The sequence below is a fragment of the Drosophila kikkawai genome, chromosome 3R (assembly GCF_030179895.1).
Source record: "Drosophila kikkawai strain 14028-0561.14 chromosome 3R, DkikHiC1v2, whole genome shotgun sequence".
NCBI classification, from domain to species: Eukaryota; Metazoa; Arthropoda; class Insecta; order Diptera; family Drosophilidae; genus Drosophila; species Drosophila kikkawai.
The window spans coordinates 18698551-18720855 of NC_091731.1; the positions used below are offsets into that span (position 1 = coordinate 18698551).

The 22305-nt window shown below is 38.5% G+C and overlaps 2 protein-coding genes across 2 annotated transcripts; one reads left to right on the forward strand and one right to left on the reverse strand.

Annotated features, from left to right (window-relative positions):
• Positions 1-1420: 1420 nt before the first annotated feature.
• Positions 1421-2644, reverse strand: BomT3 (Bomanin Tailed 3). The gene is made up of 2 exons (XM_017167836.3): positions 2424-2644; positions 1421-1810 (listed from the first exon to the last, which is right to left on the reverse strand). Exons 1-2 carry the CDS (start codon positions 2632-2634, stop codon positions 1548-1550), a joined length of 474 nt encoding a protein of 157 aa, XP_017023325.2. The 5' UTR covers positions 2635-2644; the 3' UTR covers positions 1421-1547.
• A 799-nt stretch (positions 2645-3443) lies between these two features.
• BomBc3 (Bomanin Bicipital 3) lies at positions 3444-4035 on the forward strand. Its single transcript, XM_017167838.3, has 3 exons — positions 3444-3570; positions 3638-3679; positions 3739-4035. The coding sequence occupies exons 1-3, from the start codon at positions 3513-3515 to the stop codon at positions 3942-3944; spliced, it is 306 nt and encodes a 101-aa protein (XP_017023327.1). The 5' UTR covers positions 3444-3512; the 3' UTR covers positions 3945-4035.
• Positions 4036-22305: the final 18270 nt, after the last annotated feature.

Here is a 22305-nt window from a genome sequence, read left to right on the forward strand (position 1 = left end):
TGGGCAACCGTCTGGACTGTGTAACAAATCGATTGCCTCGATTTACCCTGCCTTTGTGGTGACTTATTCAAGCGGCAAGGTTCAACCGCAAGCTTGAAAGAAAAGTATGAACACTTGCGGCCTTGTCAACTTGTCATTTGCAAAGTGAACCCAAACAAAAAAGGAGCAAAAAATAACCAAAGAAGTAAGCTGTCCTTTATGCTCGTCTCCTTAAAGCTTAATTAGAAATTCTGCTAAAGCAGAGCTTAAGTTTAAATATGAAACACAAGGATCATAGCATTGTTCAGTCTTTGCCAATGGAATTTCCTGACGAAAGGATTAATTGATTTTTCCGCTTTTATACTTGAAATGCATTCTCTTATAACGATATTTGTAATTTAATAATGGCAAAAAAAATCGATTCCGGGTCATTAAGTTCAGCCAAGCTCGCAAAATCCCTTGTTCGGTAGACAAATCGAACTTTTAATTGAATCAATTAAGTGGTGAAGGGCTTTTTCCCAGCTTTTTGGGAAATTCGATGCGTTGCATATTTAACAAGGACGAGCCGTGTAATTAAGACAAATAAGTATAGGGAGCCACAAACTTTCAATTATTTTCATTCGTCTTCCGCCCCCAAAAGTTTCCTTGGTATCCTGTTCTGTTTTCACAAGTCCGAGTGTACATTGTGGCTCACTTTTCACAGGAAACTAAAGGAAGGGGCCTTGGACTTGCTTGAACTCTTCATTTATGCAAAATTAAATGCATTCTAGTTGTTTTTCTGCTCTGGCATAAAGAGCATGGCTAAGTAGATATGAATTTATTTAGAAATTGGTTTGAATTGGATTTCCACGAACATTTCATTACTTTTTGGTATCAAATTTCCGCCTATTTTTTTAAAAGAAAGTTGGTTCACATGAAATGCAAATGTTGAGCAAAATATGAATATGAAAACGCATGGTAATAAATCAAGAAAAACGGAAAAATACCCTCCGGATAATATTTACTCAAAGTGCTGGACCTGGCACTGGCACTGGCCAAACCAATTCATGGCCCGAAAGCACATACCACTTAAAGTGAATTTCATTTTACAATTTATGACTCTGGGCAATCAAATCAGAAAATAATTTCGTAGCTACCATAAAATTACCAATCCAGGTCATAGTACTAAAATTCATATAACGAAGTAGACTTTAAAGCTGTAAAAGAGCAATTCCTCTGGGATTTTGTAAAGGGATATTTGGAATAAAAATGGGGTCTGGTAGAGTGGGCTTTAAGATTGCGGGGAAGCAATTACTAAGGGGAGTTTCTTGTAGATTTCACACAATTTTATTGAAATATTTCTATTTACTGAGGACGAACAATATATTTCTTAAAGGCAACTGTCCATTAAAATTTTTTAAGAGTAAAAAAGAGTATCCGAAAGTCAGGAATAAATTACACATTTTTCTAAACAGACATACTGCTTTTTATTTTGTATTTGTTTTATTCTATTAATGTCCAAGCTAAATATCAGCCGACGTTTGGTCATTTGCAGAATTTAATGGCGTAATAGCCCCTAGATTATATACTCATCCGCTTATAATCTGCGTGAGACCGCCGTCATCGTAACCACCTCCATAACCGCCGCCGCCATAGCCACCGCCACCTCCGCCGGGACCTCCACCGCCGTTGCTATAGCCAGGCCCGAAGTTGCCCGAATAGACTGGACGCCCGCCGCCTCCTCCACGGCCGCCACCTCCACCGTTGTAATAGCTGCCGCCACCTCCTCCTCCTCCACGTCCTCCATTGACTCCTGTGTAGACGCCAGGTCCCTGGCCGCCCGGTGGATTACCTAAAAGTGTCGGTCGAATGAGAGATTCATGCGGTTACTTAATTGGTGCGCGAAATGCGCCTGCGTTGGGGTTTTGAATGTAATTGAAAGCTTATATAAGTCTAGTGCATCTACAAGTTCGCTTTGGAATATTTAAAAATTAAATAATAATATATAAGAGATAAATTATAAATTTAAATGCAGGTGAGATATAAGTTAGTGTAACTATTAATATAAAGAATTAAATAGAAGGAACTCTAAACCAGTAAACTATTTGCTAACATTGTTAAATAAAATACAGAAAATATTACTATACTAATATACTAATTAATGGTTTTTATATACTTCTTGAAAGGCGAGTCAACATCTATACACTTGTACACCCCTAAGCAACAATATCTAAAACAAGTTTCAAAATGACTCTAGCTTACTCGGGATTATTTGTAGAAAAAAGAAAGAACTCGCCCAAGGCATCAAGTCAAGTTAACATAAAATAAGTCCAGGTAAACAACGTTCGGGAGTGGGCAAAGGTAAAAAGAAATCTGAAATATTACTTCCTTGGTTTTCCTTTGTGTTTTGTCTTTGTTTTGGAAGGGATTCTTAGCTATGAAATAATGTCAGGGCTCTAACTTACAGTCGTAGCAACCGCCGCCAATGTAAACAGCCGCCTCGGCCAGCGCCAGGGTAGAGAGAGCGAGTATTGCCAGTGCCGTCAGATGTCTCATTATTGTGCCGATCTGTTGATATGTCGAACTGGTCTGGACCAGGTACAATCGACAGCAGCCGCTTATATACGATGCACTCACCGATCTCCGTTCCTTATCGCTGCAGAGAACTTTTCGCATATAAACAAACCGCTACGTAAGTATAAATCTCAGCAGGGAATTGCCCACAGATACTTTTTAAAAACAATTAGAAGCTCATCAGATAGACGAGTTGAAGTGTTGACTAGATGCCCTACGTTCTTTAATTAATTTATTATAATAAATAAAGAAATCTATAAAATGAAGGAGCTTAAAGTCTTTCTAAAAGGTAAAAAGTGGGATTTCCAAATACTTATCAAACCTAGAAACCTCTCTCCTTTTTGTAAGTAAATCTTTAAACAGAGAATTTTTCTATCTAAAAAGTAATGAAGCCTCACAATATTTCCCTTCTAATTAAAGTATTTGTACTTTCATCAGTTGTAATCAAAAATCTAGACATGAAAAATGACTTGATTTTTTCGGTTGTTAATTTGTTTATTTTGTGTTTAAAACCATTTTTTAAGTGTCAATCGCGGCGCTACGTTTTACGTTCTGTTCACGAGTCACGACATTTGGCACGGAAACCCGTTTTGCTGCATTGGATTGATGGCCCGGCTAGGTTGGGGGTGTGATTCTCTGGAATCGCGCTTGCCATTCATGTTTAGAACGTCTAGTAGTAATTGTTAACAGTGTTTTTGGGCGTGACTCTCATAAATTTCTCTGTTTGAAGTTCAAGGAAATCAATTACGTATCTCGCTGAATTGGGGAAAACCCTTCGAAATCTGTTTTGTGGGGAAAAATTGTGAGGAATGTATGTATGTGTACTATATGACCTATAGAGTGCCTCGAATTCTGTATGTTTTGCCGCGAGAATCCAGGCTTATGCAAATTGATTTTGATTCAGATTGAACTGCCGACCGATCGACCGCACTATATAAGCGGCGTGGTGAGAGCCGAGTCGCTTGTCTATCGGCTTGAACATGAACTACCTGACGTGTGTGCTGCTCCCGTTGGCTTTGATTCCGGCTCTGGTCGGCGGTGAGCATGTGGGATTCTGCTGCGGGTAGCAGCTGACGCTAATTGATACCTTGCTAATCATTTGCAGCGCATCCCAGTACGGTGGTGGTCAACGGGGTATGCCTGACTTGTAAGTACAAGCCATTGATTGCCATTGGCATTCCTTTGCTTAATTTTTCACTCGAACAGGCCCCAATCCGCAAGGAGATCCCGTCTATCTGGATGGCCAGGAGTACCGTAGCTTCTCCTCCCCAGGCAGCAATGGCAACGTGGTCATATCCCGCGGTGATGGTGGAGGTGGAACCTATGGCAGGGGGCGTGGCACCATTTACCAAAGAGGGGGAAATACCATCGTCAACGGACGGTGTCAGCATTGCAACGTGGACATAATCTAAGTGTGTCACTTTAAAGTCTGAACATTAAAAGGAAATTTTGTAAACATATATGTATAAAGAGAATATACATTATACTGATCAATCAAATGTATTCGTCATTTTTTTTTTTTTTTTTTTTTTTGGAAAAAAAAAATAATGAAATTTTATTTGACTAGTGCACTGTTACCTAGATATTTGGCAACTAAACCTAATTGGAAGTTAATTCTATGTTTACAATGCTTTGTTATGGAGGAGTATTAAGTTAAGTTATGTTTACATAATTTGAAATGATTTTCATGTTTTGTCTGATATTTTATGTCAAGATCCTGTCGGGGAGGTCCTGAGGGTGGTGATGTATTCGTCATGAGTTCATTTTGTTAAAAGCCTTGACAATCGTTCGTTCTCCCCCAACATCCATTCAAAGTCAATGCAATGATTGTGTTGGCTTTGAGTGCAGAGAGCATCAGTCGATGGGGAATAGTTGGACCAGCAGATGATGCTTTAAATTCAGAAAGTGTGTGGGTGCACTGAGAAAAAATTTTGTAATCTGAAATTTGCAATTAAAAAGGGTCAGGCCTCTTGTAATTAAAATATAAAGTTAGGTAATGCAACTCTTTTATTTCTTAAAGAAAGAAAAACTTTGATTTCAACTTTCTTTAGTTTTTTAGTTTAGTTTCCTAGCAATAATGGTTTTCCAGTGTATTCCAAACTGTCTGTCTGTCAACATTGGCTTCCCCGCTCTGCTTCTCCATAATTGCGCATTAAAGTGACAACAAAAGCTTAGCGTATTTCACAGCGTGCCCTTGATGTGCTCACTCCCTGTCGCCACAAATTCAATCTGTTCGAATCGAGAGGAACAGCAGGGACAGTTTTTGGTGTCTGAAAAGTACGAACATGCTACAGAAAATAGAGAACATACTATTGTGAAAACAACATCTAGTTCACCTGGTGGATGCCACAAAAGTTGGGTTTGGTTTTCCATAGAGGTTGGAGGTGAGATAAGTGAGTGCTCCAATGTCTATAGCCTCCCCCATATTCTAATGGGAGTGTTCATCCACCACCATCCAGCGCGGATGAATGTACATACTTAATGGTATCGATTCGATGCTAAGTAAATGTGTTTCAAGTTGCTCCTACAACGTGCCACGTGGCGTATACGTAATATACAGAGTACGTTACTTTAGCAGCAACAAACAGAAACTGGGAAAATATTTCTCTAGAAGTAGCTACTTAGCAAAGAAAAAACATTAAGAGCACACTTGTCGGCGTATGACTTAAATCTAGGAATCAGTTAAAAGTCATGAGATTACAAAGCAACAGAAGAGTTTTTGATACAATAAGTCTACTTTTCTAAGACATGTTCCTGCACAATTCTACGTTATAATTACAATGTTATATGTGACAAAATAACAAAGCCATCAGAAGTGGCTTCATATAAAAATTCAAGTTACTTAAAGCTTTATGTTCCCTGATTGCCCTGAAAATAAAAATAATTACAGCAAAAAAAAGCAAAAGGGAATGTCTTGGCTGAGTTTATGGACAGCGAAATATCTGGTAGTAAGTGGAAAGGCATTTAATAATCATAAATTTGGCTCAGATGCCTGGGCAGAACAAAAGTCTTAAATAATGTCACGCTGAAGATTTTTTAGATTATTTAATAAAAATTTTAATTTTAAATTTAATATAAATTTAGGAATTGTTAAAATAAACTTTTTTTTTTCGTGAAAAAGGTATGCATTTAAAGTCAAACTGATATATTGCTTTGTGCTTGTCATTGTTGGAAATTCAAAGTAGGGAATTTACTAAGTATTTAGCAAGTATAGCCGTATATATGTTTAAAATATAATAAAAAACAAATATTTAGACAATTTTTTCTCTATAACAACTTAATATAATCGTTAAATGCTATATTTTTAATATTTTGTAATATATGTATATGATATTTTTGTTTACATCTTTCGATATAAAAACCAACCTTAGATAAAATATAAAATCATTTTCTGACTACTCTAAACCTTATAAACCCAGAAATTCATCGAAAACTGGGTAGTATTTCTGCCTAGCAACAAAAGGACCTTGAGCTAAACCATGTTCGCAATTGAATTTATGTTGACGTGTATTTGATTTCACTTCAATTTCTGTTCTCTTGTGCCTAATTTGTGTGGAATTAGAAAGAGATTTTCGGGGCGCAGGTGAAAGGAGAGCCAGGTGAGCCAGCCAGAGGCCATGCCGGGAGCACAATAGTTGCCTTTCTGTGCTGAATTTTCAAATAAATTTCAACTTTTGCTTTTTGGCCCCCCCAAGTGCTTTGCCAAAAGCCAACATTGATTTATCCTTGCTGCCCGAGGCGGCGGGGGAAATCGCCTTTGGTAATACCGTCACGTGCTGCTGGAAATCTTACATCTGCCACTGGTTGAGCTTTATTTGAACGCGGCCCTGGCCACACAGCAAATTTGCATAGCATGTTTATATTATTATTGTACTCGGCTCGGCTGTCCTCTTGTTTATCCTGCCTTCCGTATCCGGTTTGCCTGGATTGCGGGAGTCCTGGCGCCAGGAGACATAAATAAATAAATTTAATCCGAATTACCAGCATTCCATTATCGAAAGGAGAGGACTTGGCCCGGAGCAGTTTTTAATCCCTAGTTGATGTCATCACAATTGAAACGTACCGCACATTATTGGGGTTTGCCTCACATCATACGGTGCGTATGCGTAATTAAAATCAGCAGACACCTGAAAATCAAAGCTGGAATTTTCCTGGAAACCAAGGCAACAGCCACAAATTCTGACTTCTTTGAATTTGTGGAAGTGCAAATAAATCCCTTGAGGTATTAAGATAAAGGGGAGAATATATTGAACAAACAAGTGAATTAAATTCTGCAATTTTTGACTTGCTGGCACTGTTTTAAATTTTCGAGTAGTGGGAATTTATGATACATTTTTTGTTTACCATAATCTTATATAATCATTAAAACTGTTAATTTAAAAATTTTTTAATAGAAATATCTTTATTATTTGCAATTTGAATAAACTAACTGAGCGGCAAGCTCACTAAAAGTTTAGCGAGTGCATAACTTAGGTCTGACATCTGCAGTAATCCTCAAGTTTTAACTTCGCAGGCAACAAAGAAAAACTTCAAAGAAAAATAGAGAAAAAATGCCGACTTACAGGCAGGTAAATGTTGCAGAAACTTTCAAGACCCAACTTTTCTCGGGTGAAAATTCTTATTGAAATATCTAGACGAGAGCTTAAATGTTTTCCGAGGCAGTTGGGTCACTGACATCTGCCCGAGAATTCACTCAATAGAGGGGTGAAAACTAATTAGGTGCACTTTTGCCCACGAAGAAGTGACTTCCAGACCGTGCAGCCGCCTCTTTAAAGCCTTAATTTATCACGTATGGATGATGTGCCACTGTGAGGGACGTGGCAACGAATTAATTAAGCTGCGATTCGTCTTGATTTAATTTGAGTCAATTAATTAATTATGAGACGGCCCCATCATCATCTTGCCAACTGTCAATTACACTTTTTGTAAGGGAGTCTAGCGTAAACAAATTAAGGGGTAAATATGTACACATTATAATTAACTTTTTGCCCAGCGGTTCGAGGAATATTAACGCGGCTGTTTGCTGGTAAATATGATATAATAAATCGAGAGTAAGTTAAACCAAAGAGAGGACTTGACGCATCATCCGGCAATGTAGCCGAGTCCACCGAAGGCAGTGTAATTAATTCGCGTTTTCCTTCCATTGAGTCCGATTAAGAGCCCAAAGGTTATTTCTCTCGCGTTCACTGCAGCTCCATTTGTTAACAATTCAGTGGCTACAAAAATGGCCACAGCATCGTCGAATATGAATGGGTCCAGTCAAGGATGGCGATTGCAGTCTCGACGAACAACGCAACTGATGGATGCTTAAATGTATGCATGACCTTTGGACCTGGTCAACTCTCTGGGAACGGTTCCAGCTGTTGCTGCTGCTGCCATTGAAATCTCCCTATCTCCATGGCAACCAAAATCATTTTAATTTTGGGCATTTGTCTGCAGAGTTCGCTTGAAGGTGCAGCTGATGCTGCTGCAGTATTATACAGGAAATGTATATATACCGAGAGGATGAGTCCGATAAGATATTTCAATAATAATAATACAAAAAATCACTCTCTTGACACTATAATTCCCAACTAGGTCTAGTATATTCCGATTGCTAAAACAGCTAATTATCATTATTTTATTTATTTTTGTATTGATCATTATCATTATCATCGTTATTTTTGTTGATCTCTTTATATTTATTTTCAAGAAAATCAAAACGTTAAAATTGGCATGGCAAGGGAAAACTTAAAGTATTTTTAGCAGTGTTCTAATTTCAGCTGAGGAAATATGCAAGCCATATGTGTGCTTAGATGTCCTTTGAACTGCCTTGATGGACGGCTAAGCCTATTCTTAGTTATGATGGTCAAATGTGGTTGCTCTTTTGGGTGGACTGGCAATTCTGGTGATTAACTAAATAATAGGCTTACCTGGGAGCTGCTAATGAATTTACTCCAATTTTACTTACCTGCAATTGTTCAGTAAATTGGCCTTAATATAATCACAGATTAAAGCTGGTTGCCAAGACTCAAGATTCTCAATTTGCTAATTAATTTATTGGCAGACTTAAGCCGATGGCTATGTTCAGAAATATTCCTTTAGTGATTTTAAAGTATCGTCTGCATAACTCAACGAAAATATAGATTAAGCTGTTCCTGAAAGGGCCCTTGAATTTGATTTATATACATTTACGTTTCCCACAGAAATCCCATGGCGACGCTTGTATTTTCTGTCTTAGCCAAGACTTGTGACCCAAACGGCTGTCAATGCACCTAAATGACACTTTTCCCCGGTCGCCAGTTGCGGTCACCTGTGATTCCAGTGCCACCTCTGTCTGCACGTGTTTTGTCAAATATATATTTCTTTTTCGCTAAATCGTAGCAGAGCATTGGCAGTGTTTTGTGTCTGACAGCTGCTCTTGTTTTAGCGGGTTGAGTTGGGTTTGCGGATATGGTCCACATTGCGGTCAAGTTATTTTTAGCTGAAAATTTAATTATACCTAATTAAAACTGAATACCTGATGAGAAACATGCCGAAAAGAACGGTTTGGGTAGGTGATATTTATAATATGAAAACAAGCTAATTGCTATTTATAATTAATTTTAAATGAACAGTTAATAAAATTGTGCAAACTTATGAAGGCCTAAAATTGCAAAGCAAAGAGTATGTGTTTAAAAATGTTAATTTAAGGGTTAGTATAATTGGCTAACATGGTTTAAAAGTTCAACAATTCCACTAGGTCACTTGGAACCGATGGTGAATAGAATTTAAAAGTCTGTACAAATAGAAAATAATGCATGGCAATGATACTAACGGCACGCCACATGTGAGAGCTTCAAGACAAGTCCTTGGGCCCGATGATACCCTCCTGGCCAATAAGAGTGCTCATTTCTAAGTGGGGTTTTCCGCACTCAAGACAAGGAATTCCCTGCGCTGGAGTAGGAGGAACTGACGGTGGCAATGCTCCATCCATCGTGCGGGCAGGGGTTAACTGCATCCATGTGGGACATAAAAGTGCCGAGGCCCCATCAGATATATGACTCGGCCCATGAGTTTTATGCTCCTGCTGCCTCCTCCTATGCCGTCCCGCTGGCACTTTGTTTATGGCCCTAGCACCAGGAGCCGGGCCGGTCCGGGGCACAGTGGCCGATTTGGCTGTTCTAGCGGCAGAAATGGAATTTCATAAAAAGTAACGATAAATTTACCAAGTTTGAAATTTTTATCAAATCTTTACCTAAAAAGAAATTAAACTTTACACCTTTAATTTAATTTAATTTTTTATTTTTTATTTAAAATTTTTTTTTTTAACTTAAAAAATTTTTTTTTAATTTATAATTTTTTTTTTTAAATATTGAATGAGTTTGTATTTTGTTTTTAAAGATGTTATTTAAAAAAAAGCCACAAACAAATATATTTCAATTTTCCGAGTCTGAATCGGAATTTTCTTCTTGCATATGTAGTCTACAAGTAGATTTTGAACTTTAATGTCAAATGAAACTGCTTTGCTCGAACTATTAGCCGCACTTTTGTTTAAACTTGTTATTAGTGGATCCGACTATACCAACAATAAGTGCAAAAGATCCTTCATTTGTTAGACCGAGAGTTTTTGCGAGTATGGTTCAAGCGAAAATTTCTTAAGTAATGTTTGCTAAAAATATCCTAAACTTTAGCAGGGGCACGTAAGGGCAGCTGATCTTGGTTAATTTACATACTAGACGAACCATAGTTTAGCACAGTTATACAGTTTTTGCGGGCCGGGACGAGCTTCACAAAGATTTAGTCTACAGAAGCTGAAACATGCTTTTAAAAAGGGGGCTACAAACATTGATGGTTTTAAACATAAACTACAAATACAACATCGACTCACAGGTCACAAAACATTAATTTTCTTATTCTACATACCTTAAGCTTTAAGAAAATAGAGAACTTGTTTCAAAAAAGGTGAAATCTAATAAAATGTCGCAAATATAAAATAGAGTGCAGCAACCGAGGTATAAGCTCTGAAAAATAGTGTGCTACCATATGTTGACTTTGATTGTTAACAGCTGATCTATTTAATCGCTATGATCGGTTTTAGTATTTTTTGTTGTATATATGATTATATTACTATCGATAGAAAATAAAACTTTTATTAATTTTAACAGTTGAAAATATTCTTAATCTGCCGCTAGAACAGCAAAATCGGCCACTGTGCGGGGGCAGCAATTCTGATATATTAAAAAGTTTTACAACAATAAGGCAAACAGACTTTCAGTGCTGTTTGTATACGTTTATTGGGTTTCCAGCATAATGTAATATATTTATCATAGAGTTAGTCAAACACAGGCTGCCATTACGACTGCCTTCCGGTGTGGGGTGTTATATTAATAGCATTAGTGTACTAGAAACTGCCGTGACAGGCTGCTACCCATTTTGCATCCTGGCTGAGAGGACTTCCTGTCGTCCTTAGTGACGCCTGCCTATCGCCGCGTGACGGTGCATAAATATCAAAGTCAATGCTTACAAGAAATCGAAGCTGAGCCAGGTGGCAGGCAGGCGGGTTAATAGAGTTCCAGCGGGTAATATTACTTCAAAGAACCGCCACGGCACTAGGTTTACCAATACTTTTGGGCAAACAGGAAAACAGAAGCCCGGAAAATAATTACAATTGTTGCCGCAAGTTCCCGGTTGGCAAGATTTAAAGCCGGCAAATATTTAATATGACAATTGGCCAACATTATTGAATTAATTGTGCGAGTAAGTTGATAATTTATACAGTCTTTCTGCCAGGACAAATGACACATGTACGTACATATATTAATGGCATCATTATTCGCATGAAATGGGAACCGGAAACAGGATTTAATTTCATTGTTGATTCGCAAATGTATGTGAAAGGTTGGTAAATATTTAATAATTGCCATCAACAGTTAATGGAACATTGGAGCAATAAGTTTCTGTATTTTTAAAAAGTATTACTGAAGCGTTTAATATTTAAAAATTCCTAGAGGCCCTTGACAAACTGTTTAAATCTCTTTAAATGAATAAATATAAATTTCCTTAAAGGTAATACTAATATTTACCTTATAATTTCTTTTTATATTAGTGCATTACTGAAGTATATTAAAGTAAGTATTTAAAAGATACTCCCTACTTAACCGCAAGCTAGCTTATGATTTTCCCCTGTACATTCTCACCACATAAACAACTTTATTTGCCCAATTTCAATATCATGTCGCTATATATGCCACTTTTAAAGAAGCTAACATTTTCACAGACATCAGACACATTCCTTCCCTCCCTCTTCCTCCCACACACACACACACTCAAACAAAGTCACACAAAGCCGAAAGCAAACTCGCGGAGCGCAAAATCACGCAGACTAGCACAATTTTGGCTGGCAAAAAGTCATTGCATACCTCTGAGCGCTGAGCTGGCGCCCAAATTGTTGTAGCAGAGCGTTGTCGACGTTCTGGATTCCCCAGGATTTAACTACCTCAAGGACTCGAGACACCACATTTGGAGAGGATGTGGATCCCGTCGGACGCCATAAAGATAATTGGTCGAGGATGGCGGCTCATCAAACCGTTAATTCCCGCACGTAGTTTAACTTTAAATATGGCTATAGCAACTGTATGATATGTTCCTTCCCCCGGCAAGTATATGTCAAATGCATGTGTTGAAGTTTTATGAGCATCGAACACCGCAAGTGCGTGGGAAACTAGCCATGCATATTAATTACTTCTGGTGGTCACCGCTCAGCAGGCATGTGTGAGTTTGTTTACTTAGGCCATTACCGAGGGTCGGGAGCACGCAATGTGAGCTTGTTTTGATGCTCCACTGGCAGTTAGATGTTAAGCACATTCTGGACAAGTTGCTTTGCTTAGTTTTAGTAGCAAACTCTCGCATGGAGATCCCCGACGCTGCAGTTACCCGGACACTTCGCTGGCATTTTGACGGCCAGCACAGCTGCCTTAGTTTTTGATATTAATGTGAAAACCATCCGGCATGTGGCTTAAATCCTGCCCAAGCGGATGATTAATTAAAACCTTTCGAGGGCAGCTTTTCCGGAAATTATTTTGTAATGCAAGGAGAATTTATGGAAAATGTTTAGAAATAAACTCCAACTCATTCTGTCACATTTCAGTTGCTTGTTAGAGGATCACAGAGTGAAAATATATTTATAAATTTGTTACACAGCAATGCAATGTTTAGAGCAGAAAACTAGAACTTTCAGCTGCAAGTTTTCCCGGCTCCTTCGGATTGTAGAAATTGTACAAAGGCAAAGGTCAAATGTTGAATTCGATTTTTTTTTATAAACCCCAGAATGAGCAAGGTAAAGGCATTTTTACGCTTGCCAGGGTTTCCTTTTGTCATAGAAATATTTTATTATTGTCTACTGTTGATTTCATTTTTTTTGTTTTGTTATATGAATATTTACAAATGTTCTACTGCTAAAGTATACAGAGCATTGAAATGTCATTTAATTTTATGCTTTGCAAGCTATTATAATTTAAGTCAGAAGGTTGCAATGCAGTGATAGATCCATTTCCGCCCCTGTAAATCATATATATTCTTGATCAGCATCAATAGGCGAGTCTTTTTTGCCATGTAGGGGAAAAATGTGTTGTTTATTTTTTCAAAATCTGATAAATTGAAATTTTTTATTGTTAAAAATGTCATTAATGTACAAAAATTTATATTTCCAAAAAAATTTAAATTTTATACCCAGTTCCTTTAATATAAAATAACTTTGCTAAGTTAAACAATTTTTAAACTTTGATTTGTCCAAAAAAGTATTATAATAAAATATCAATTTAAAGAACTTAAATATTTCCATTTATCTTAAAGGGTATTAAAATTTTAGTTAGTGACTTGGTTATAATAGATTTTGTTTTTTTTTTATCGTTCTTGCAACGATTGTTGTTATATATCAGACTTTGGTCCAATGATTGATGTTTTTTTTCTAAAAATAATTAAACGAGTTGATATATTAATAACTAAATTATAATAATTATCTAATAAATTAATAAAATAATGATAAATAAATAAAAAAAAAGTAATAATATAGACAGATATGGAAGACAAAAATTGAATAACCGAAAAATAATACAAAAATTGTTTTTATTGTATTGTTTCTCTTTTTAAATAATATTAATAATACTATTTATGCAGTGTCATAGCACTACAATTAACAGATTGTTGAAAGCGAAAGCTCTTTCGCATGATGTCAAATATTTTGTAATCATAAAGCTTTTAAAATCCATCTGTTGGCGAAGTGTGCAACTACCAGCACTTCAAGCGTAACTTAGAATACGCTGATTGCTGTGACACCAAAGAAGAGACACGGGCTCATGGCTGACATATGATAAGTGCTACAAAAGGCATTAAAAACGTTACTGAAAATATAACATTTCAAAAATTAATGATAATTACCAGGGAGTAAAATAAAAAACTACTGAATTTAACCATTAAATTATATTTACAAATTAAAACTTGTTTCTCATAAGACTCTCGTTTTAAAAAGTGTTGTTACAATATTGCAGCCTTGTAAGCATAGAGCTCAACAATTATTTTTTAAATCAGCCTTTCAAGTCAAACTATAACTGCCCCGCCTCAAGACCGACCACTGGGTCTTTCCCTTCCCAGTCGTGGATATGGGGTGTCCACAACCACTCTCTGGACGTGACCCTTGCCCTGCCAACGGGCAGCTGGAGTCGGTGGACTTTCCGCGAGTTCGCGCTTTTGTGCGACGCGACAAAGCACCTGGATGCTGATGAGTTGGGGGACGAGGAACGGCGCCTGCAGCTCTGCGGCCTGGCACTGGTCACTGCCGCCTTTGATTTGATTAATTGATGCATTAAGCTCATTTACGCATAATTAATGCCTCTTCAATGTGTGTTTGAAATATGTTTTTTTTTCGCGAGTTCCTTTTATTTTTTTTGTAATTTTTATTTGCGAAAATGATTTTTCCCTATGCCCCGGCGTCGCTGTGCAGTGCAGCATAATCAGGAATTCAAGTCGTGCGACAAATCAGCAACAACAGAAAAACTGATTTTCCAGCCTCGGGCTAGGCGGTGGCAGCAGTGGGAAAAATGGGAAAGCCAAGCAGAAAGCAAGGAACAAGAAGAAGAAGCGGAAGTACAAATTCAACATCTTGGCATGTTTGTCTGTTGACTGACAGTGCACAGGGAGGTGTGCATGTGTGAGTGCGGAGGATGAGGATGAGCGGCCATGGCAGATATGTCCTCTGTCTGTTTGCAGATACAGATAAGATGTCTCCCATATACGTGTGGGCGCTGCATATGCTGCATATAGAGCCAGAGCTATAGTAGAGCCAAAGCCACCTGGAAGCGTGGCAGCTGCAGCTACGTGACTCCCTCGAAGAGAGCTCGCAAAAATGCCGATTTCTTTGAGTAAGGCTTATACTACAGAGGGAAAAAATGGTACTACGAATTACTGATTAATTTCACGCTTCATTAGGAATATTATAGCCATTATGATGTTATTTTACATAGCACAACACCACTAAATACAAAATAAATAAATAAATGCCATGGAAGTAGTGAAGCTCATATTAAATATATCATAACTACGCCAAAAATGCATTAATTTTGATTCGGAAAGCAGTTTTGTGTTAGTTTTTATTAATTTAAAAAAACTGCATACCAAATTTAAAATTTTAAGAAATCAAAATTGTTGGCCATATTTGCTAATTTTAATGATGTAACCCCTTATCAAATTTCGCAAAAATGGCCAAAAAATCGATTTCTTCCTGGCATATCTAGAAAGATTCCCCTGTTGATGCTGATATGGGGTCGGAAATGATTCCTTGACTTAGAAAAATATTATTTTGTATTATAAAATCGGATTTTTTATATTAAAAAACTTCTTAATTTTTTTAAAATTAAAAATATCATAACTCGGCCAAAAGAGCATTAATTTTAAATCGGAAAAGTGTTCTGTGCAAGATTTTCTACAGTTAATAAATCTGCATACTTCATTTAAAAATTTTGAAAATACAATTTTTTATCAAAATCAAAAATTTTAATGATGTAACCCCTTATAAAATGGCAAAATGGCAAAAATGGCCAAAAAATCAATTTCTTCCTGACATATCTAGAAAGATTCCCCTGTTGATGCTGATCAAGAATATATATACTTTATAGGGTCGGAAAGGTCTCCTTCATTGCGTTGCAAACTTCTGACTAAAATTATAATACCCCGCAAGGGTATAAATATAGAAACTCAATAATCAGAAAGTCAATGGTGTCTGAGAAGTCTTCGTTTCGTAAAATGAAGGTTCTAAGGATATAATTTACTCGAAAATCCCTAAGGAAATTAATAATTTAACCCTAAAAAGTTAGGAGAGTTCCTAAAGAATTTCTTAAAATTTTTTTCCATAGTGCATCATGAGAAAAAAATCTCAAAGCTGAAGACAAAATAAAAGCCGCATGCTAATGCAAAAACTTTTCCATTTCTTGCCTAATTTGGGTCATTTCCTTAAAGAGCACCAAGTGACAGTACCGAAGAGCTAAGAGTTCTGGCCAGAGAATATATATGGCCAAGTGTTTTTAAGCAATGTCTTGGAGCGAAAGCAATTACAGATAAGATCGCCTCATTTGAGGCAAACCGGCTCTGTTTGCCAAGTGTTGAGAATTTCGCTTTTCACACTTGCCACACTTGCCGCTGAGTGGCGATAAGGATCTGGCCACTGTCACTTGCATTATGCTTATGGCAAGCACTGCATTGCATTCGGGTTTCGCTTTCCATTTGCCCAGTGACACAGATTGATGGCAGGCAGCTGATTAATTGCAATTTGCGTCATAATTCCAGCACCCAGTTGCAGGCAGGGAAAATGGCTCCTTCTTCCTGGCCATAATGGTTTCCCAAAGGTTGCCTGCCAGCCGGGGAAAACAGGAAGTGCAAGGCGCTCAAGGAACTCAAGGTGCTGCCGCCAGTCACTGAACTTTGCGCAACCGAAACTTACACTGAGGTAAAAATAGGGAACTAACCAAAGAGAGATGTTCTTAAATTTAGAGGGAAAATAAAGCTAGTTATTTAACAAAATGATTAAGTTCTTAAATGTATTGAATACTTTTTTACTTGTTAGGTTGTAATAAATGGCATTAGGTGTGGATTACTTAGTGTAAATATTCTCGAATTGATGAAAAACTTTAACTAAACAATGAAAAATATTGCCTTTATAATTTATAAATAAATAAATATGAATATTGTTACCAATTTTGGAAGCCTCTTAATTCTGTTTTCTTAAGTTATAATACCCTTGCACTCTATTTAAATCGGACTGCAATACGAATGTAATTATCGTAGAGTAAACAAACCCAATACAGCAGATCCTGGGACTAAAAGCCGTCCAAAAGTTTTAAAAAACCCCCCGTACAAACTCCCTATCCTCCATTTCGCTTTAAAGTGGGGTTTGGGTGAGGCCTTGCATTTCGCTGATGAGGGTAATTAAAAAGTTTTCACACTCCCTGCCAAACGAACCGGGGGCAGCCGCAGAATGCAGCCAAATTGGTCGTGTTGCAGGAATTGTAATCGTTCTACAAATCTATAGGGCAGGGATGAGCTAGAGATGCATGTTGACTGCTGCCCCAAGGAGCTGGAGTCGCCTGCGACTCTTGACTAATTTCTCAAAGACCAGCCTGCCCCAGCCCAATCCTCCTCAATTTGAGTCATCGAGAATGACGACGTCAACGACTTTGACTTTGTGCAGCAAAAACTTTTGCGTCTGCCAAAGTTTTATGACAAATTTTTGTGATTATGCTGAGCTCCCCCTACCCCAAGCCGGAAAAAGAAATAGAGAAGAGCTCAGGCTGGGAAATTTCGTATGCATTTGTTTGCCGGGAATGCAAATTAGATTTTAAATAGTTTTCGGTTTGATTGCAAGGCGTCCTCTGAGCCATCCATCCGTCCGTCCGTTCGGCCGTCCGTCTGCGCAGATCAAAAGCCTAATGCCATTTCAATTTGACTAATTTGAAAGGCCGGGCGGCCTTAAAGTCTGCAACTGGACCCCAGTACGAACTCGAGACCTCGAGTCAACCCTTAAATGCATTCGGCTTGACTTTTGCTTTCAGGCTGGGCCTGCTCCTACCCCGTTCCCCGTGTTTTGTTCCCACCCCGTTTGCGGCCACAAAAGCAACTAATTAAGAAATTAAAATAAAAAAAAAATGGTCAAAAAATGAGCAAAAAAAAAAAACGGGGAATGCACTTTGCATGCAAATTTTATAAAAAATTAAACACAAGGGCGGCGGGCCGAGTGCAGCGGCAAAAAGTGCAACTCTTGCACACTGCCTGACCTCCCGCCCTTAACCCTTAAGCCCCTGTCCGCCCATTTTCGCCGCCCGCCGAGTGCAGCAACAAAACGATGACAATGACAAAAAATTGCCCGGCTACAGGGAATACCTTAAAGGTCTTCAAAAAAGCGCTCAAAAGCGCTCGCCAAAGGTTGAGATAGGCCTCGGTGTGTATGGAGAGCAGTGAATGGATTGGGGGTTTCCCCCAAAACAAAGGACTTTACCGTTGCTCCTTCCCGCCAACCAGCGACAAATTGCAAAAATCCGCAGCTCCGCTTTCGGTTTTTTGATGCCCTCAAACACAGTGTTTTGTTTTTAAGTTTTTCCCTTTTTTTCCGCCGTGCATTCCGTTCCGAATGCAATGCAACGGAAATGTGAATGCACCGTAAAGTGAAGTGAAAAATGCACTTGAATTTTTCCCAAACTGTTTAATCTGTTCCTAGCTGTTTTTTTTTTTTTTTGTTTATTGTAATTTTCGAAGGCCAAAAAAACGAGTAGCGTAAAAAAAAATGGAAATGGAAATGAAAATGAGCGTGGAAAACAAGCGCAGGCTTCATAATTTTCTCAGCATCTTCTCGTACCGCTCCCAAATGGGGCGTGGCATGTGCAGGTACAACCAGGACAACAATGTAAGCGGGCGCACGTCCCAACGCCAGCGTTGAAAGGTGCTTTCAGGGGGGTTTGTGGGTGGCTAAGGGATGGATGCTTAGTGGGTCCAGGAGGGGGAGCTAGGCGACTTGTTAGCGTCCTGCTTGTTCATCAACAATGCACTGCTGTCGCCGGCCGTGACTCCCGATCCCAATCCCAATCCCATTGCCACTTCCTTCGCCATCTTGCAGGAAAAATTTCATTTTCCATGAGGGCTCCACAAACACACACACATACCACACGTGTGCTGAAAGGAAGACCTGGCTTCCATCTCAGAGCCAGACCCAAATCAGTCCTGGCTCAGAAACGGCACTCAGTTAACAGATTTACAGATTTTTCTTAATTATGCCCAGGCCGAGGGCATGGAAAACTTTCGAAAAACAATGAGTTTGAATTTAAGATGGTTTTAAAAACACAAAATATGCTATGAAATTATCATAAATTTGGAAATTTGTGTGGGTTTTAAGAATATTATTATAGAAATTTGAAGTTTGAAGCGTGTATTTCAATTATGAAAGTTTCTCTTTATAAAAATAAATAAAGCTTTTATAAATATTTCTGATATCAGAAAAACTTCAACTTTCCCTTACTAATATTAAATTTAAACCTTATATTAAATGTACAGTGCAAATCTTAAATCCCAGCTTAATACATAGTTAGTAAAGTTTTCAAAATTTAAAGGATACATCACTGATTAACCTTTAAAAGCGAAATGATATTATTTTGTTGGCTTAAATTCCCAGTTAAAAGCTAAGTGGCATAGGGATATCCATTCGTTTTTAATTAATTTTCCAGGGTATTTAATATTCTCCGCCATCTGGGGCACACATTCTTTTCTTACACACACTCTCTTAGTATTATACCTGTCCCTGTTGCTCACCCCTGCTAGGTGGTGTTGCCGAAAAAAAAGAAGAGTACGAAATTAAAAGAATTTTTGTTAAAAGCGCTTCAAGTGGGTACTATGATGTCGTCCTGGCTTCGCCATCCTGCAAGCCAGTATGTGTGTCTCTCTAGTGGGCAGATATGTATGTGTGTGTGTGTATGTACGCTTGAGTCAAAACACCTCATGCTTGTGTACGTGTGTATGTGTGTGTGTGGGGGGGGATGGGTGTCCGTGTCCGCATCCCCTAGAGCCCCGCACCTGAACGCGGGTGCAGTGACACGACGACAGCTCCGACAGCTTCGCGCTTTTGGCTTTGACGTTTGCTGCTTGATTTTCAGCTGTAGCTTTTAATTTTTATTTTAATTTTAATTTTTTTTGTCCGTTTTTTATTTATGTGAATAATTTGCGGGCGACTCGCGACCGTGTGTGGTTGTGTGGGGGGGACAGAACCGCGATGTGTGAAGAGGCATGGTGATTTGTTGGCTCTGCCTGTGACAGGCATTTCTGATTTCTGAGGTCCTTACGCCGAATTCTAAAGGATTTTTATGGAAAACGATTTGAGTGTGACCTTTGGATAATCGAATATTTGGTTAATCAATTCGCAGTCTGCATTGGGTTTGCTTTTTAAAGACCCAGGACTTGTTTATATTATGTTATATGTATTTTTATTTATATATTTATATTTAAAACAGTTTTTAAGGAGATTTTTACACATTTTCAGGGGTTTTCTGTAGCTTCAAAATATAGTTTTATTAATTATAAATTAACATTAATATTAAGAGGAATGTATATTAAGGAGTTCATTATAATTACATAATTACATAATTTGTACAAAAATGTATTAATTTGATAGAAATATAAATTTAATTTTGTAGCATCATTAATATCATTTATATTTAATTGAGAGGCTTAAAGTTGCAAAATATCAGCCATAAATATGCTATATTTTGCCAGCCTTGTGGCAGAATCCATTTCAGTTAGTGTATGCTTTACTGTAGGTTATCTGAACATCTTTCCATTTCACTGCCGTATATTTGCCCAAAAACATTTTTTGTGATTTTATTTTGATTTTAATTTTGTTGTGGCTTGTACTTGGCTTTTACACACTCCCCTCTCGCTTAACCATTTGCCTTTGGGCCACTGCGATGCCACGGTACTTTGGAGCTCTCTGCTCGGTGCTACCTGGCTTAGCATTTTAGCGATGCATAATTAATCTGTGCGCGACAGGTAGGAGGTAGGTTGGCGAGCTTCCCTTTCACTCCATTCCAACGCCGCACTTCAATAAAATATCTTTTATTTTATTTTTAGTGCAGCTTTTCAGTGCTGAAAAAATGTTTTTCATGTATCTGATGCTGATGCCACGTTTTGGGGGCGCACACCACTTCGCTGGGGCAGAAGGGACCACCGAACCGGCCTAGGGACTCCATGTAAAAGCGCAAAAATGTGACGGGCACGCTTGAGTGCGGCACTCGTTCCCCTAACCAGTTTCCTTGTTGGCCAGGACACCAGCACTTCTTCACTCCTCCAATCTCCTCCGCCGGCCATGTTGTGTATTGTTTGTCAAACAACTTGAGAGCCGAATGCTGCAGCAACTTTGGCTACCTGTGCTCCTACCTGTGGGCGTGTGCCTCAATGGGGGTAATGACTTATGGACTACCCCAGATATCTGACTCTGGCCGAAGTTTATCGCGGGACTTTCAGCATCTTGGGCAGCGGCAAAGGGGTTGAGCCAGCCAAGGATAAGCCATGCATGAGCGCCTTGGCCATTGTTGCGTGGCCTTTTTAATTGGCCAGTCGGATCAGGCCGGGTCGGGTTAATGTTGCTGCAACTTCTTTCGCACATTTAATTATTCGCCGGCAAAAAAAAAACAATACAAAACAAAGGCTAACGCATTACATTTTTAATTTGAGAGCGGAAGCTGGCGAAAAAACTGCTTAATTTTCAGAAGTGTTTGCTTAGATTATTTCATTAAATTGACCAGAGACGGGAAAGGACAAAGCCGGCGCTGGCCTTTGTCCAGGACAATGCCGAGAGCGCGGACAAACAAAAGTGTTGGTTGGCTAGCAAAAAGTAGTAGCGCCATGACTCCCAGGACTCCTGCCATAAACGCCGGAACCGAAGTCGTAGCCCTGGCCAAGAACTCTAGACCGTAGCCGTTGCCTTCCAGGGGGGGGCCGGTGGAGGTCGGTGGAACGTGCACTTAATTAAAGATAAGAATTAACTGCTGATTAGTAGTTCTTCTTTACACTTGACACTGTGTGAGCTCCCGCTAGTTCCAGTCGAAGTCAAAGTCCAGGCACGTACTCTCCGCGTCTTCGTTTCGAGTCCTGCCTAACGAGTTTTTATTTTTGTTTCCCGGCCAGTCGAAAAGTTTGTTCAGCGGGCGGCGGCAGAGTGGGAGTTAGAGAGCTGCTTAGGGTTTTCAAGGACTTAATGTAGACCCATGATTTATGCACCCCCGCAGACACAAAAGGATGGTCTGTTGCACTGGCTTCATATGCGATAATTGATGTGGCAAAGTCTAGGCCTTCCTCCGATATCCTCACTGTGAGCACTATGAATTGGTGGTGAAGTTTGTCAAGTTGTGAAGGGAAAAACCTTCTTGCTTTTTTCTACATTTGCTATAAATTTTAATAGTTTTTATCACAGATTTATAATGAATGTTAGTTTATTCTTTAATCTTTCACATTTACTATCTGTAATATAGTAACAAGTTAACTTTAATTACATTTTTAAAGCCATACTACTAAAATATAAGAGTATTAAATATTACGACTTTATGTTCTTACTCTTATTTTGTATAATTTAATGCTTCTACGTGTTAATCACGGCAATTAATGTATGCCTTCGCTCCATCTCCATCTCCACGTCGCACCACTCCAGCGATTGTCCTTCGAACACATCTTCAGTCCGAGGCGCACAGATACACAGATACGGGATACAAGGACTCGAACAGACACAGA